This window comes from Lutra lutra, chromosome 6, assembly GCF_902655055.1.
Source record: "Lutra lutra chromosome 6, mLutLut1.2, whole genome shotgun sequence".
Lineage (NCBI taxonomy): Eukaryota > Metazoa > Chordata > Mammalia > Carnivora > Mustelidae > Lutra > Lutra lutra.
In genome coordinates, this window is record NC_062283.1 from 71,194,447 (window position 1) to 71,211,126 (window position 16,680).

Consider the following 16,680-nt stretch of genomic DNA (forward strand, 5'->3'; position numbering starts at 1 on the left):
CCCCTGTAAATGTAGCATATTCAGGTGTGTTTATGTTTTGGAACTCAGATTTGTGAGGTTTCTAGATAAGTGATCTCCTTACACTTTCATAGGATATATTCCTTTAATCTTTACTATTTTTTATTAGTAGCAGTAATGAATAGTAATTTTAAATGTTTTCTCTAAGGGAAATTTTATAATTTCTGATAGAATTAGTTTCAGAAAATTCTTGTAATAAAAAATGGATGAGGGGGCGCCTGGGTGGCTCAGTGGGTTAAAGCCTCTGCCTTCGGCTCAGGTCATGATCCCAGGGTCCTGGGATCGAGCCCCGCATCGGGCTCTCTGCTCAGCAGAGAGTCTGCTTCCTCCTATCTCTCTCTGCCTGCTTCTCTGCCTACTTGTGATCTCTGTCAAATAAATAAATAAAATCTTTAAAAAAAAAAATGGATGATAAGATTTATAAAAAAATTCTACAGATAATTGCTTTCCCAGTTAAAATGAGCTGTGGAAATTACTCTGGAAAAAAAAAATTCCATATCAAGAAATGTACATATTTACATGTTACTTTAGGGGATACATGCCACTTTTATTTATATGTGATATTTTATAAAATGCTTTCCTCAAACTGATTAATGTATCTTTTTTTCAAGATTTTATTTATTTGAGAGAGGAAGAGTGCACACAAACAAGGGGAGTGGCAGGTAGAGGGAGAGGGAGAAGCAGGCTCCCCAATGAGCAGGGGCTCGATCCCAAGACCCTGAGATCATGACCTGAGGCAAAGGCAGATGCTCAACTGACTAAGCCACCCAGGTGCCCCCTGATTAATAAATCCTGATACCCAACTTAATCTTTTTTTTGCTTATAAACCTAAATATGTATCAAGCACCACCAAAACTTTAAAAATGACTTTAGTTCCACCTCCTCATTTCATAGACGAAGAAATGAGAAGACATGCAGCTAGCCAACAGACCCATGAAAAGGTGCCCAACATCACTATCAGGGAAATGCAGATCAAAACCACAATGAGCTATCACCTCAAATCTGTTAGAATAGTCATGATCAAAAAGACAAGAGATTACAAGTATTGGCAAGGATGTGGAGAAAAGACAAACCTTGTGCACTCTATGTGGGAATGTAAATTGGTGCAGCCACTATGGAAAACAGTATGAGGGGTTCCTCAAAAAATTAAAAATAGTGCTACCATATGATCTAGCAATTCCCCTTTTGGGTACTTAACCGAAAGAAACGAAAACACTAACCCAAAAGGATATACACATTCCTATGTCCTCCGGAGCACTATTTACGATAGTCAGGACGTGAAAGCAAGCTAAGTGCCCACTGATGAATGAATGAATAAAGAAAATGTGGTATATATACAATGGATTATTATTCAGTTGTAACAAAACGAAATCTTGCCATTTGTGACAACATGAATGTATCTTAAGGGCATTGTGATAAGTGAAAGAAGTCAAAGACAAATACTGTATCATCACATTTACATGCAGAATCTTAAAAAAAAAAAGAAAAGAAAAGAAAAGAAAAGAAATCACAGAGAACTAACGGGTGTTTACCAGAGCCAGGGTGGGGTGGACAAAATGGGTGAAGGAAGTCAAAAGATAAAATCTTCCAAGTCATAAGGATGTACTTACTGTACACCATGATAACTCTAGTTAATAATATACTACCATATATTTGAAAGTTGCTAAGAGACAAAACTTTACAAGTTATCACAAGGAAAAAAAAATTGAAACTATATATGCTGATGGACATTAACCAGACCAGACTTAGACTAATTGTGGTGATCACTTCACAAAACATACATATATCAAGTCATTATGTTGTAGAACTGCAACTAATGCAATGTTATATGTCAATTATTCACTGATTAAAAAAAAAAATAGAAGAACAGAAAAAGAAACTGAGGCCCAGATGGAAAAAATCATCCAGGTTCTGAATCTGATAGAGACAAAATCCAAGACCTCATACTCCCAAGTTTATGTTCTACTATACCAAGCCAGTTCCTTTGTCTCTTTTACATTTAAATTGAAAATGTGTTGCTTTGTTCATTTTTATGCTCACTTAACAAATGAGAAGGAAAGTAAAGACGAAGTTCAGTAGAAGATTTTAAGTTTTTCATTTTAATCAGCCTCAAATATTTTTTAACTTTTATCAAAACAGTACTTTGGGAGTTTATACCATTTATGCTTAGTAAGTTGAAGGAAAAAGGAAAAGCAAAACAATCTGCACTAATGGACAGACACACTGTTCTATGCTTACTGCAAGTGTGCTACTTCCTGTACTCGTAACATCCACTGGAGGGAAGCACACACTAGATTTTGAGCCTTACCTGCACTGGTGTTTCATTTTCTTGTCGAAATTCTTCAATTTGCTGCTGTTGCCAAGGAGCTAAACTGTAAGAGTCCTCTGTAGTTCTACTTTCCAAAGGGTTTGTCCGCAACTGCTCCGTAAGCCACATCTGTGTCCTCACAGAAGGCTGAATGGGAACTCCGCCTACCGCCTGTTGACCCAGCATTGAATATTTCGGAGGTTCAAAGGCCTCTGCACTTGTCATAATGGGCTTGCTTTCAGGTAAGGCACTGTATGTCATGTCTAAGGTCGGTCTCCTAAGAGTGGAGGAAGAAGCTCTAAAGTCCTCTTTGCTACAGCTCTCGAATTTATATTTGCAGTCCAGAGTTGATGATCGTTTTTTATTTATTTCCTTGTCCTCTAGCTTAAGCATCTCCATACTATCATGTAAGCAGCTAGGCCCAATTGTTCTTAGTTGAGACATTAAAACCTTGGCTCTCCCTGTCTTTTCCAAACCACTCCTTGACTCATCAGCATGTACAATGCTATCCTGGCCGCAGTTATCCGGGGCAGTGAGTTTGGATAAAGATGACCATTTCCGTAGAGGCCGGAAGTCCTTCATGTCTAGTGAAGAGTCCTGCTCTCCCCTACTATGGTTTCCCAATGTTTGCATGAGGCTTGCACTCCATTTTGAGCCATCTGTCGTCAATGATTCCCTATGTTTGGAAACTGAAGCACTGGAGTTAGATGGCATGACATGGGCAGTAGGAAGAGTAACCAATGATCGACTAGGCTTAAAAGATAACGTGCCACTTGAAGTTGAATGATCTGGAAAGAAAAAAGAATGTCAAATTAGTTATAATTTATGGGAAAAAAATTTGCTAAATGTGAAATGCCAAAACAAATATCTGAATATGGTTTCCCAGCACAAGTTTTTCAGTGACACTTTATCAAAATGCAGTTATTATTATGTTTATCTGAAACAAACCAAACATTTTCAAATGTTATTTTCTAAAAATGAATATATAATGAAATATATGTCCATTTACCATCTACTTACAGATGACAAACGACTAGAAAACAGGTTTATAGTCACCTTATTTAACATAATTATTGCTACTTTTTCAAAAGAAAATATCCATCTCCCCACTGGGAAGTCTTATTCATCATCTAGCACTGAAGCCTCAGAAATGACTCTACTAGAAAATGGTTATTTTTCACAGTCTTTCCTAAACTGTGGAAACCCATGCCATATTCAAACATTATAGCACCTCCCCAAACTCTAATTCATATCAGAAATATGGGTAAAGAAGATCCTGCAATAATGGAATATAATCAGAAAGCACTCTAGTAATATACTTGCAGACACAGAGTAGTTTCTCCATTCCCAGTATGCCTTAAATGGCACCTTCAATGGTATGTTTCCCAAGCTAGAACTCCTGGAGTCTACTAAGACTGTTACCTTTCTCTGCATATTCACCAAACCCCTAAGTTGTAAGCCTTCACTTCCAAAATGATGACACAGCTATTGCCCTAGGTCAAGCCTTTACATATTATTCTTCTACACACAGTAACAGTTTTAGTAGGCTCCATGGAAGCCCAAACCACAGATAAAGACCTCTCTCTTCTATGAACTTACCATTAAGTGACAAATTATCATCAAATGTGTTAAATTAAAATTAAAGATTATAAATTTTTATCAGAGGACACATCAAAGGGCGATAATAATTGAAAGTGTGAGGGGAGAAGAGGTGAGTGGTGAAATGCAACTTTCAAAGTTTATTCTATACTTTTCCATACTGTTTGGTTCATACTAGAGTATGTTTAATACTACTTGTGAGCTTTGATGTTGTCCTAAAGAAATAAAATAATGTGAAAAGAAATGATGAAAAGGCCATAAGAAAACTCAGATGAGAAAGAGCCAAGTAGACTAACAATGAAACTCCAGCACAGAATTTATTCACCTGGAAATGAAGAAAAAAAATTTTACAGATGAAAACACAAGAAAAGTACTATAGCGAACACTTACTTATCATGCTCAAGCTTCTCATCAGCTTGTGCAGAATCTTTTTATACTCAGGGTAATTCCCACATTATAAGTCTAATCTCCCAAAATTAATTTTAGACCTCAGATTCCCAACATACTTTGCAACTACGTACAGTGTAGACATTCAGAAACACCTGCACAAGATCTCGGTTTGGAAGTGAGTCACATAAGAAAATGGCTCTGTATGGAGCTACTATTCCTGGCTGGTACAAACAACAGCAGAGGCATTAGCCTTCCACAATGACACTACCAGCAGTGGTCAATCAAGGTCTGGCCCAGAGTGGCCACAATTGGGCAGCACTGGTACTTGGTGGGGCTGGAGAAGTGATGGTTCTCAAAGGTGAACTGAGGGAAACTACCTGTAAGTTTTTAAGCCTGGTTCTCCAACCTTCCACCCCCCGCCTCATTCTATGAGGTACTAAACACCTTTAAATAAATTCCTCATTAAGCTTCTGCAGATTAAGAACACAAATCGAACCAAGTATGAAGCCAGAAGAACGCAACTCCCAAAGAAAAAAACAAATTATTCCGTTTATCTGCTGTATGTAGTATCAAGAAAAGTTGCTCAAAGGAGGAAGTTAACATTTAGAAAAGTTAAGTATATTGCTCAAGATCATATAACAAGTAAAGTCAGATATTGCAAAAGCCCATACTTAGCACCACTGGCTGTGCCCTAGGGTGGCTGGGGCAGGACTTTAGTCCTGCTCTACACACCCAATCTCCATCGGCCCCAATACACAATCTAAAGAGAGAAAAATCTTTTGTTGGCTATGCAAACTTTGCTTCAAAACCATATGCTTGATTCTCTCACCCCCTTTCCAACCAGTCTACCACAGCTGAGGTCAGATCATATAGAAATTCAAGAAATGACAGTGCTTTGCATTATGTCATTCACATATGCATGTGAACAAGGTGCCATGGAAATCTGAACCTGAACCACAGGATTCAAAGACTAGTATATTAGATACTGTGTCATAGCGAGTAGACTAAATTTTCTAAACAGAAAAAATTTCCTCAAGGTAATTCTTGAAAGGTAAAGATGAAACAGAATTAATTAAGTCTTCAAATGCCCCATTAAGGAAAGAGCCTGGCCTTCATTCATCAAGAAATGTGATACCACTCAAAGTTTCCAAAGGAGTGAGTAACATGATCAAAACCATACTTAAAATGATTATTCCAGTAACAGTGTTGAGGATAGATTAAAGCAAAATGATTGGCAACAGGAAAATTAACAGATTATTATGAAAATCAATAGAAAAAAAATAAAGGAATATGCTACTGAAGGTCAGTTCTAAATAGAAACAGGACACATGTCCCTAAAAGTGTATGAAATATCTGTATTAATATATTATAGTACTACATCTATTTACCAACTACGTAAGTGTGTGTGTATATATCTGTACACGTCTGTGTTACTATTACTAAAGGAATATTTGTATTAAAATCATTAAAGATCTCTAACTTAAAAAAAAAAAATTGGTGCAGCTGGGTGGCTCAGTGGTTAAGCTTCTGCCTTCAGCTCGAGTCATGATCTCAGGGTCCTGGGATCGAGCCCCGCATCGGGCTCTCAGCTCAGCGGGGAGCCTACTTTCCCCTCTCTCTGCCTACCTCTCTGCCTACTTGTGATCTCTCTCTCTCTGTCAAATTAACAAATAAAATCTTAAAAAAAAAATAAAAATTTGAAATTTTTAGTTTTTTATATTTAAAAAACTTGGTAAGTAAAAATAAAGTGTAAAGGTTAAATATAACAGTTTTAAAATTAGTCTTTTTAGATTCAAATCCTGGCTCTACCACTTAGTGGCATGTGTTCAAACAACTTATTTAACCCTCTTGCCTCACAGTCCCCTCGTCCATAAAGCAGACAGCACGAGAGTGAAGATTAAATGAAGAAACACACATAAAGGACTCATAAGAATTTCTGGTACAGAGAAAAATTTTAGTTATCATTACACCGTTAAAAAAGCTAATAAATAAATGTTACTCTGTCATGTAACAGACAAAAGACTAAATATTCATAGGATACAAAGAACTCCAATAAATTTAAAAACGAAACAAAACCTAACTACCGAATTTAAAAATGGGCATAGAAAATCAGAAAGCAAATCACAAGAAATGCAAAAAAAGAATACATGTTTTAAAAAAAAAATGTTCAGAGCATGTGGGTGGCTCAGTCAGTTAAGTGTCTGCCTTCAGCTCAGGTCATGATCCTGGGGTCTAGACCCCTGAGTCAAGCTCCCTGCTCAGTGGGGAACCTGCTCTCCATCTCCCTCTGCCCTTCCTTCCTGCTCATGCTCACGCTCATTCTCTCACAAATAAATAAATAAAATCTTAAAAAAAAAAAAGATGTTCAAATTCATTAATAGTTAAAGTGTGTTCCCTATCCTATTCATAAGTTATTAAAGGCTACAATATCCCACAAAGATGAGAAATTAAATTGTTATAGCCTTTGAGAGAAGAAAGGCAATCTGTTTGTATATATCAATATTTAAAACATGTAAGCACATAAGCAAATATATGTAAATACATATACATCTGGAAGAATACACCCGGAACTTAATAAGCAAAGGTATACCCCTCATCATGGAAAAGAGGAGAAAAGGAGAACGATGTTTTCATATTTAACTTTATACAGTGTCCTGATTTCCTTTCAAGGAGCGTAATCTTACCATTTGGTCAAACTATTGCAAAAGTGTTTTGTTTTGTGACCTCAAAGAGTTTAAAATATCTCAAATAACACTGTTACTTAAGTATGAATAATGTATCAGGTGACTGTCTCACTTTCCATGTTACAGCTGAAACCTCTGAGACCACAGATCACCAGTCTTAGCTGCTACTTATATCTGATAAATGTGCTACTTTTCTGTCTACCTTTGCTAGTTCAGTATTTCCCAACTGCATGGAAAATCAATAATTGGTGATAAAAACCAATTCCACATCATACTAGTATTTCCTCCTGCAAATATGAAAATAATTGATATATGCTATTCAAAGAACATTATACTTTGAGAACAGAATTGCCTAAAAGTCACTTTTCTGAATTTCTCAAACGTTAACATACAAAAACAATTACCTGGGATGTGGAGCCCTACTCCGAGAGAATCAGGAATTCAGTTAAAGTAGACAGGGGACAGGAAATATCACTGTTGAATAAGTGATTCTCTGTTCTATTCACTATAACATCATTCTGTCTGGGTCTGATTCCAGTTCTGAAGCTTTCAAGCTTAAATATCCAAATTCAACCATCACCAGTATCTGGGTTCTAATGTACAAACTGGTTTACTGTGACTTTCAGAATTCAGTATGGAGCAATCTAAGGATTAAAGCCTAGTCTATTCACACCATAAGCACATACATACACATGCACATACAACATGAAATAATGAAGAAAAAATTAAATATTTGATAGCATGGGTATCTAGAAAAAGGACCATTATATCTCAGAGATGAGTCCAGAAAATATTAACACCTTAAGAATGTTATTTTTGCGTTAATGAAACAAAGGCAATTAGAGATAGATGTAATGCAACTCCTAATGTGCTTCATTATCCTATCTAATTGTAGCCACAAATCCCAAATGCAAGTTATTACAATGGCATCTGGCCCACATCTAAGTTACCACAGTGAAATCCGAAACCAGCAAAGGGTAGTGCTTTTAAAAACCAGAGGACAGGGTCTATAGTACTCACAGAGAACACCATACAGCTAATGGTTTGACAGATTTTGGATTGCCAGGGAAAAATATAAGAGGAGGACTTTGCTGTAACCTGATAATACAACTGAATATTTAAGATAATATATTCTGAATTCTAACAAAATCTCAACCTTTTGTTTCACTGTCATGTTATTGTTATCTGGCAACAGATGAATACACTGATTCTATCTTTTCTTGTATTACAGTCTCTCTCTCTGTTCTACCCTTCCTAAATAAAAGCAAATAAATTCAAAAAAGACCACACCCTTCAGACCTATATTACAATAATAAATCACAAGTTTTTACATTAAAAAATTAATCAGGAAACTATATAACCCCGTATCAAAATATTTTGATTTCAAATGTACCTACTGGGGCGCCTGAGTGGCTTAGTGGGTTAAAGCCTCTGCCTTCGCCTCAGGTCATGATCTCAGGGTCCTGGGATCGAGCCCCGCATTGGAATCTCTGCTCAGCCGGGAGCCTGCTTCCTCCTCCCTCTCTCTCTGCCTACCTCTCTGCCTACTTGTGATCTCTGTCTGTCAAATAAATAAGTGAAATTTAAAAAAAAAAAAAAAAAAGTACCTACTTAGGGGTGCCTGGATGGCTCAGTTGGTTAAGCATCCAATTCTTTTTTTTTTAATTTTTTTAATTTATTTTCAGCATAACAGTATTCATTGTTTTTGCACCACAGCCAGTGCTCCATGTAATCCGTGCCCTCTCCAATACCCACCACCTGGTTCCCCCAACCTCCCACCCCCTACCCCTTCAAAACCCTCAGATTGTTTTTCAGAGTCCATAGTCTCTCATGGTTCACCTCCCCTTCCAATTTCCCTCAACTCCCTTCTCCTCTCTAACTCCCCTTGTCCTCCATGCTATTTGTTATGCTCCACAAATAAGTGAAACCATATGATAATTGATATTATGCTGAGTGAAATAAGTCAAGCAGAGAGAGTCAATTATCATATGGTTTCACTTATTTGTGGAGCATAACAAAAAGCATCCAATTCTTGAAGTCAGCTCAGGTCACTATCTCAGGGTCATGAGATCAGACCCAAAACTGGGCTCCATGCTAGGCGTGAAGCCTGCTTAAGATTCTCTCTCTCTCTCTCTTTCTTTGTGGCCCCCAAGTCACACGCCTGTTCCCAATCTCTCTTAAATCAAATCAAATCAAATGTAATCACTTAATATAATTGTCACTGTAAATCATAATAAACATTACATTTTTAAACAAAAATTTTAATTCTAATCCAGAGACAATAAAGTTTTATACAATAGCATGTTACTTTTTTCCCTTCCTGCTAATGCTGTAATCACATCAGAAAAAAAAACTTTTTATGCCACATCCTTTTTTTTAAACAAATGAACCCCATCCTTTTTTTTTTTTTTAAACAAATGAACATTTCTAAGCATTCCCTGTATTTTTATAAATATTGTAAAATATTCTAAACTATATCCTGGTGGGAAAAGAGCTATATAAAGAAATTCAACAATAATTCAACCAAAGACTCTCTTAGGAATGTATTATATGAAAGGCACTGTACTAGGTAGAAAAGACAATGTATATACATTACTCACAAAAAATGAATATATCCCTTCCCCTCAGGGTTTACAATTCACTATTATATACATAGCTACAGAGCAAGACTAAAGTTTATCACAAGGAAACTACAAAACACCAGACAATAGAATAGTCTGCCAGAGAGAAAAGGCAAACTATTCACAAAAGAACTCTCAGGATAATAACCAACTTCTCAACAACAGTAATGGAATGCAGAACACAGTGAAATAATATCTTCAAAGGGTTAACAATAAATAACTGGGACCCAAGAATTGCTTAGAAAGGTAAGCTATCTTTCAAGAGCATGGGCAAAATATATTTTCAGCTAAGCAAAAGCAGAGTTTATCAATAGACTCACTAAAGGAACTACCAAGATTCCTTTAGTTTCTTTCAGGAAGAAGACAAATGAGTCCTGAGTTGTAAAATAATAATAATGATAATAATAATAATAATAATAATAAAGAGTTGGGTTTTTTTAACTAAATGCAATTAAATCTAAAAAAACAAAGGATGATAATGCATAAAACAATAAAAACAATAAAAATAAAATAAAATAAAAATAAAAATCTATTTCTTTCATTAGTGTTCTGTAGTTACTCAAGAAATTGAAGAAGACATAAAAAGATGGAAGAGAATTCCATGCTCATGGATCAGAAGATTAAACATTGTTAAAATGGCTATACTGCCCAGAACAATCTATACTTTCAATGTCATCCTGAATCAAAATTCCACCGGTATTTTTCAAAGAGCTGGAATAAACAATCCTAAAATTTGAATGGAACCAGAAGAGACCCCGAATTGCTAAGGAAATGCTGAAAAAAAGAAATAAAACTGGGGGCATCACGTTTCCTGATTTCAAGCTTTATTACAAAGCTGTGATCACCAAGACAGCATGGTATTGGCACAAAAACAGACACATTGACCAGTGGAACAGAGTAGAGAGCCCAGATATGGACCCACAACTCTGTCAAATAATCTTCGACAAAGCAGGAAAAAATATCCAGTGGAAAAAAGACAATCTCTTTAATAAATTGTGCTGGGAAAATTGGACAACTATGTATAGAACAATGAAACTTGACCATTCTCTTACACCATACACAAAGATAAACTTGAAATGTATAAAAGATCTCAACATGAGGCAGGAATCTATCAAAATCCTAGAGGAGAACATAGGCAGTAACCTCTTTGACATCGGCCACAGAAACTTCTTTCAAGATGGCCCCAAAGGCAAAGGAAACAAAAACTAAAATGAGCGTTTGGGACTTCATCAAGATCAAAGCTTCCGCACAGCAAAGGAAACAGTCAACAAAACAAAGAGGCAACCCATGGAATGGGAGAAGATATTCGCAAATGACAAAGGGCTGATATCCAAGATAAAGAACTCCTCAAACTCAACACACACAAAACAGATAAACACGTCAAAAAATGGGCAAAAGACATGAACAGACGCTTCTCCAAAGAAGACATACAAATGGCTAAAAGACACATGAAAAAATGTTCATCATCATTAGCCATCAGGAAGATTCAAATCAAAACCACATTGCGATAACACCTTACACCAGTTAGAAAAGCCAAAATCAACAAGACAGAAAACAAGTGTTGGAGAGGATGTGGAGGAAGGAGAACCCTCTTACACTGTTGGTGAGAAGGCAAGTTGGTGCAGCCACTTTGGAAAACAGTCTGGAGATTCCTCAAAAATTAAAAATAGAGCTACCCTATGACCCTACGATTGCACTACTGGTTATTTACTGCAAAGGTACAGATGTAGTGGAAAAAAGGGCCATCTGTACCCCAATGTTCATAGCAGCAATGGCCACAGTCGCCAAACTGTGGAAAGAACCAAGATGCCCTTCAATGGATGAATGGATAAAGAAGATATGGTCCATATATACTATGGAGTATTATGCCTCCATCAGAAAGGATGAATACCCAACTTTTGTATCAACATGGATGGGACTGGAGGAGATTATGCTGAGCAAAATAAGTCAAGCAGAGAGGGTCAATTATCGTATGGTTTCACTTACTTGTGGAGCATAAGGAAAAACAAAGAGGACATTGGGAGATGGAGAGGAGAAGTGAGTTGGGGGAACCTGGAAGGGGAGACAAACCATGAGAGACTGTGGACTCTGAGAAACAAACTGAGGGTTTTGGAGGGGTGGGGGGTTGGATAAGCCTGGTGGTGGGTATTAAGGAGGGTACATATTACATGGAGCACTGGGTGTGCTGCGTTAAACAATGAATTTTGGAACACACATAGAAAAGTTAAATTAAATTTTTTAAAAATATCTAATTTGTGGGCTAAAAAAAGATAAAATCAAAAGATTTGCAACTATAACATATAACTCAAAACAAGGGTGGATCAGCTTTCCCCTTTTTTCTTAAATCCTCCACCCCCCCCCCTTTTTTTTTAAATCCCAGGACCCTGGAATCATGACCTGAGCTGAAGGCAGATGCTTAATCGACTTAATTAGTATATGCTTAATCAACTAAGTCACCCAGGTACCCCCAGAATTCCATTTTTAAGGTCCTTATATCTGCAAGAGTAAGAGAAAGACTCTAATTACCATTCTAGGTAGTCAAGCTAAGGGTTACATAACATCTACATTAACAGCTAAAAGAAGAGTTAGACCTAGTACAACTGTACAGCCACAGGGTAAAGAATGAAGTTGGACCCCTACCTTATACCATCCATAAATTTAACTCAAAATGAATCAAAGCCCTAAATGTAACGGCTAAAACTATAAAACTCTTAGAAGAAACTACAGGTGTTTAAATATTCATGACATTAAGTCAGGCAGTGGTTTCCTAAATACCAAAATATAAATATAATACATATTTACTATATAATACCAAAAGTCCAAGCAACAAAACAAAGTAAAGATAAATTAGACATTATCAAAAATTTTAAAACTTCCAATTAGACTATCACAAAGAAAAAAAAAAAAAGACTACCCAGACTATCCCCAAGATAGGAGCGAATTCTTGCAAATCATTAATCTGATAGGGATTTGTATCTAGACTATATTAAAAAACTCTTACAACTCAATAAAAACACAAATGGCCCAATTTAAAAATGGGTTCAGATTTGAACAGACATTTCTTCAAAGAAGATATACAAATGGACTTATTAAGCAGACTTCATGTAGTCATCAGGAAAATGCAAACCAAAACCACAGTGAGATACTACTTCATACCCACTAGAAGAGCTATCAACAAAATGACAGATAAATAAGTGCTGACAAACATGTGGAGAAATTGGAACCCTCATACAATGCTGGTGGGAAAAGAAAAGGCACCATTGCTTAAGAAACAGTTTGGCAGCTCCTGAAAAGATTAAACATACAGTTACCATATAACCCAGCAATTCCACTCCTAGGTATATACCCAAGAGAAATTAAAATATGGTCATAGAGACATTTTTCTTAATGACCCAAAGCCAAAACAACCCAGAATGTCCATCAACTGATGAAAAGATAAATTGTATTATCCACAGAATGGAATATTATATGACAATGAAGAGAAATGAAGTACTGGTATATGCTACAGCATGAATGAATCTTAAAAACATTGTGCTAAGTGAAATCAGTCACAAAGGACTACATATTAGATGATTCAATTTATATGAATTGACCAGAACAAAGAAATCTATAGAGACAGAAAGGATTAGTGGTTGCTTAGGGAAGATGCAGAGTGACAGCTAGTGGATTTCTTTTAGGGAGGCTAAAAATGCTCTAAAATTAGATTATGGCAATAACTGCACAATAATAAAAATATATTAAAAACCATTAAATTCTACACTTTGGGGCGCCTGGGTGGCTCAGTGGGTTAAGCCGCTGCCTTCGGCTCAGGTCATGATCTCAGAGTCCTGGGATCGAGCCCCGCATCGGGCTCTCTGCTCAGCGGGAAGCCTGCTTCTTCCTCTCTCTCTGCCTGCCTCTCTGCCTGCTTGTGATCTCTCTGTCAAATAAATAAATAAAATCTTTAAAAAAAAAAAATTCTACACTTTGAATGGGTAAATTGTATGGTATGTGGATTATACTCAATAAAGCTTTTAAAAAAACATAGGTAGTATATAACTTCTTTATTAGAAAATTTTCTTTATTTAGAAAATGGCATGAAGAAAAAGCCAATCAAAAGGCAAGAAAGGGGGCGCCTGGGTGGCTCAGTGGGTTAAAGCCTCTGCTTTCAGCTCAGGTCATGATCCCAGGGTCCTGGGATCGAGCCCCACATCGGGTTCTCTGCTCAGCGGGGAGCCTGCTTCCCTCCCCGCCCCCCCGCTTCTCTGCCTGCCTCTCTGCCTACTTGTGATCTCTGTCAAATAAATAAATAAAATCTTAAAAAAAAAAAAAAAGGCAAGAAAGGATGGAAAAAAACCTGAGATGAAAGAATAAAGTACACAATAGGGTTTTAAAATGTGCCAAAATACAATAATCACCACAGTAAGTGCAAATCTACTCAAAAAGAACTGTCCAAATCATTTTTAATCCAGTTAAAATGTTTACAAACGATATACCTAAAACTAAGTCTTCTTCTCTGAAAACTATAAACGCTTATGAAAGAAACTGAAGAATATACAAAGAAATAGGAAAAATTTTCCATGCTCATGGGTTGAAAGAACAAATATTGTTAAAATGTCTATACTACCCAAAGCAATCTATACATTTCATGCAATCCCTAGCAACGTAACACTGGCATTTATCACAGAGCTAGCACAAACAATCCTAAAATTTGTATGGAACCACAGTAGACCCCAAAAAGCCAAAGCAATCCTGATAAAATATGATATTTGCATAAAGTCTGAAAATATTCACAAAAAGAATCACATAAAAAATATCAATAACATTAGGAAAACTGTATGTCAGCTATCAATATCATAACAAATCATGCTTTCTCAAACTGCTTGTTTTTATTTAAGGATGATTAGAAACTTGTTTCCTACAGCCAAATGTATGGCCTACTCCTTTAGCAACTGTACATGATAGCAATAGTATGCAATTCTGTGCATAAGCATTTGTGTTTATAAAATAAAATGAAAAGCTGGCTTCAAACAAAGAGGGCAGAAGGCATTTCTGATCTCCAACCAGATTATTAGCAGCTTAATTAAAGGACAATCTGAAGTACAGCTTTAAGAGGCCAAGAATTTGAAACAAAACTTATTTTATTATTTTTTTAAAGATTTTATTTATTTATTTGACAGAGAGAGAGAGAGAGAGAGAGAGAGCAAACGCACAAGCAGGCAGAGTGGCAGGCAGAGGGAGAAGGAGAAGCAGGCTCCCCACTAAGCAAGGAGCCTGATGCAGGACTCCATCCCAGGACCCTGGAATCATGACCTGAGACAAAGGCAGCAGGTCAGCCAACTGAGGCACCCAGGCGTCCCACAAAACTTATTTTAAAAGCCAATCAATACAAATAACTCCTTTTTTTTTTATTTACACAAAAAGTTAATTTTTTTTTTCTTCAGTGCTTTTTAAAATTTAATCCATCTATACCATTTTCTGGTATCTCCCACCAGTTTTAACCAGTCTTAAGTCTCATCAGGCAGTTTACTTACAAAGAGCTCTAAGTAATTTCTCTCCTGTAAAAATTTTCACAAATGAAATTAGAACTTAATCTCTTAAATTACAGAATGTGGTTTGCAAATTTTCTTAGAAACAAAACTTACTATGACAGAACAAACAACAAATTATTCATCTATCTTCCATCTGTAGTTTGAGGAGATGTGAAGTCATTAACCTCCCTAAAGCCATGGCTGTGTGAACAGCCTGTCCAGGTCAGAAACACATAGGTTCATCACAGGGAACTAAAATGAACTAAATTTAGCTCAGCTCGGTCAGGTTTAAGCATTCATGTCCTACCAGGCCGAAAAACAAAATAATAGAAAAATTGAGTGAATAAATGAATGGATGAATGAATAACAATGAAAGTAAAAATGATGTCCATAATGACGCAGAATATACCTCCTGTAAGCCTTCTAGAGCTGTGATGCCATTATATGCCATGTTTAAGAATTTAGCATTCAAATATTAATTTTAAGAAATAATGTAGATCAACAAGAAAAAGTAGAGACGAGGGGCAAAGGAAAAAGTTATTTGGTTTGCAAAAGAATGTAAGTCATAATTATTCTGAATACTGCTGTGAAATTATTTACTTTCACAAGTAAAAGAAAAATGTTCTGTGTATAAACTCTGACCTACTCCCATATGCAAATGAAGAACTAAAGGCCATAAAGGTTAAATTACTTGACCAAATACAAATCTCAAAATAGAATGCGAGTCTGTTTCTCAGTCTAGGGTTACCTATACCATCCTAAATTACACCTCACAGGACTTCTTTCCCGTTAGTTTCTCACTTCTGAGTACAGATAATCTTACACAGTGGGGTTAAGGCAAAGCTTTGGAGTTAGATTTGAAGAATCTCAGCTCTACCACTTAAAAAGCTGTAAACCCCAGATACATTATTAATCCCCTCTAACTCTTTTTTCATCGGTTAAAAAAAAAAACAGTTAATTGTATTTTATCTCCAAAGGATCTTATAATGAAGAATCTTTTTAAATCACATATAAAGCACAAAACTCCATATTGCAAAAATTTATGGGAGGTATTTTTGTTAATGTTAAGGTTAACTGACTACTGTAGTATCTGGAAATAGCATCTGGAAGCCCAGTTACTGGAGTAGCCATTATTATAGTCTGAAATTTCCAAAGTTATGAACCTGCAAAAGCATAATATTATTCACCATGAACTGAGCATCTTATAAACTAAAACAAAGACAACAGGTTAGAAGATCATCTAAATATCACTTACTTCACCTAGAAAATGGGTATATAATTACACTTAAATATAATTTTTTAATTAACTGACATAATCATGTCAACTTATCATTATGTCTATATAGTAAATGCTCAATAAATACTATTATAATAATTGAAAGGTTAAGAGGGAGCTCTCAATTTGCTTAAAAATATTACCAAGGGCATGCAGTAAGTGGAGAAGTGATAGCTAGACTACAGCAATAGCTACTGTAAGTGTCATGTGTTATAACTTATAATTGTATAAATTTGGTATTATGCATGTGGGTTTTACCATTTTACCTTTCTAA

At 36.1% G+C, this 16,680-nt stretch overlaps 1 protein-coding gene across 5 annotated transcripts in view; it reads right to left on the minus strand.

Annotated features, from left to right (window-relative positions):
* Nucleotides 1-16,680, minus strand: part of CEP85L (centrosomal protein 85 like) — a 223,684-nt gene that overhangs the window by 117,389 nt on the left and 89,615 nt on the right. For all 5 annotated transcript variants that reach the window (XM_047732071.1, XM_047732070.1, XM_047732072.1 and 2 more), the window contains one exon: nucleotides 2,327-3,114. In XM_047732071.1, the coding sequence (XP_047588027.1) occupies nucleotides 2,327-3,114 (788 nt within the window). The remainder of the gene's footprint in view (nucleotides 1-2,326; nucleotides 3,115-16,680) is intronic.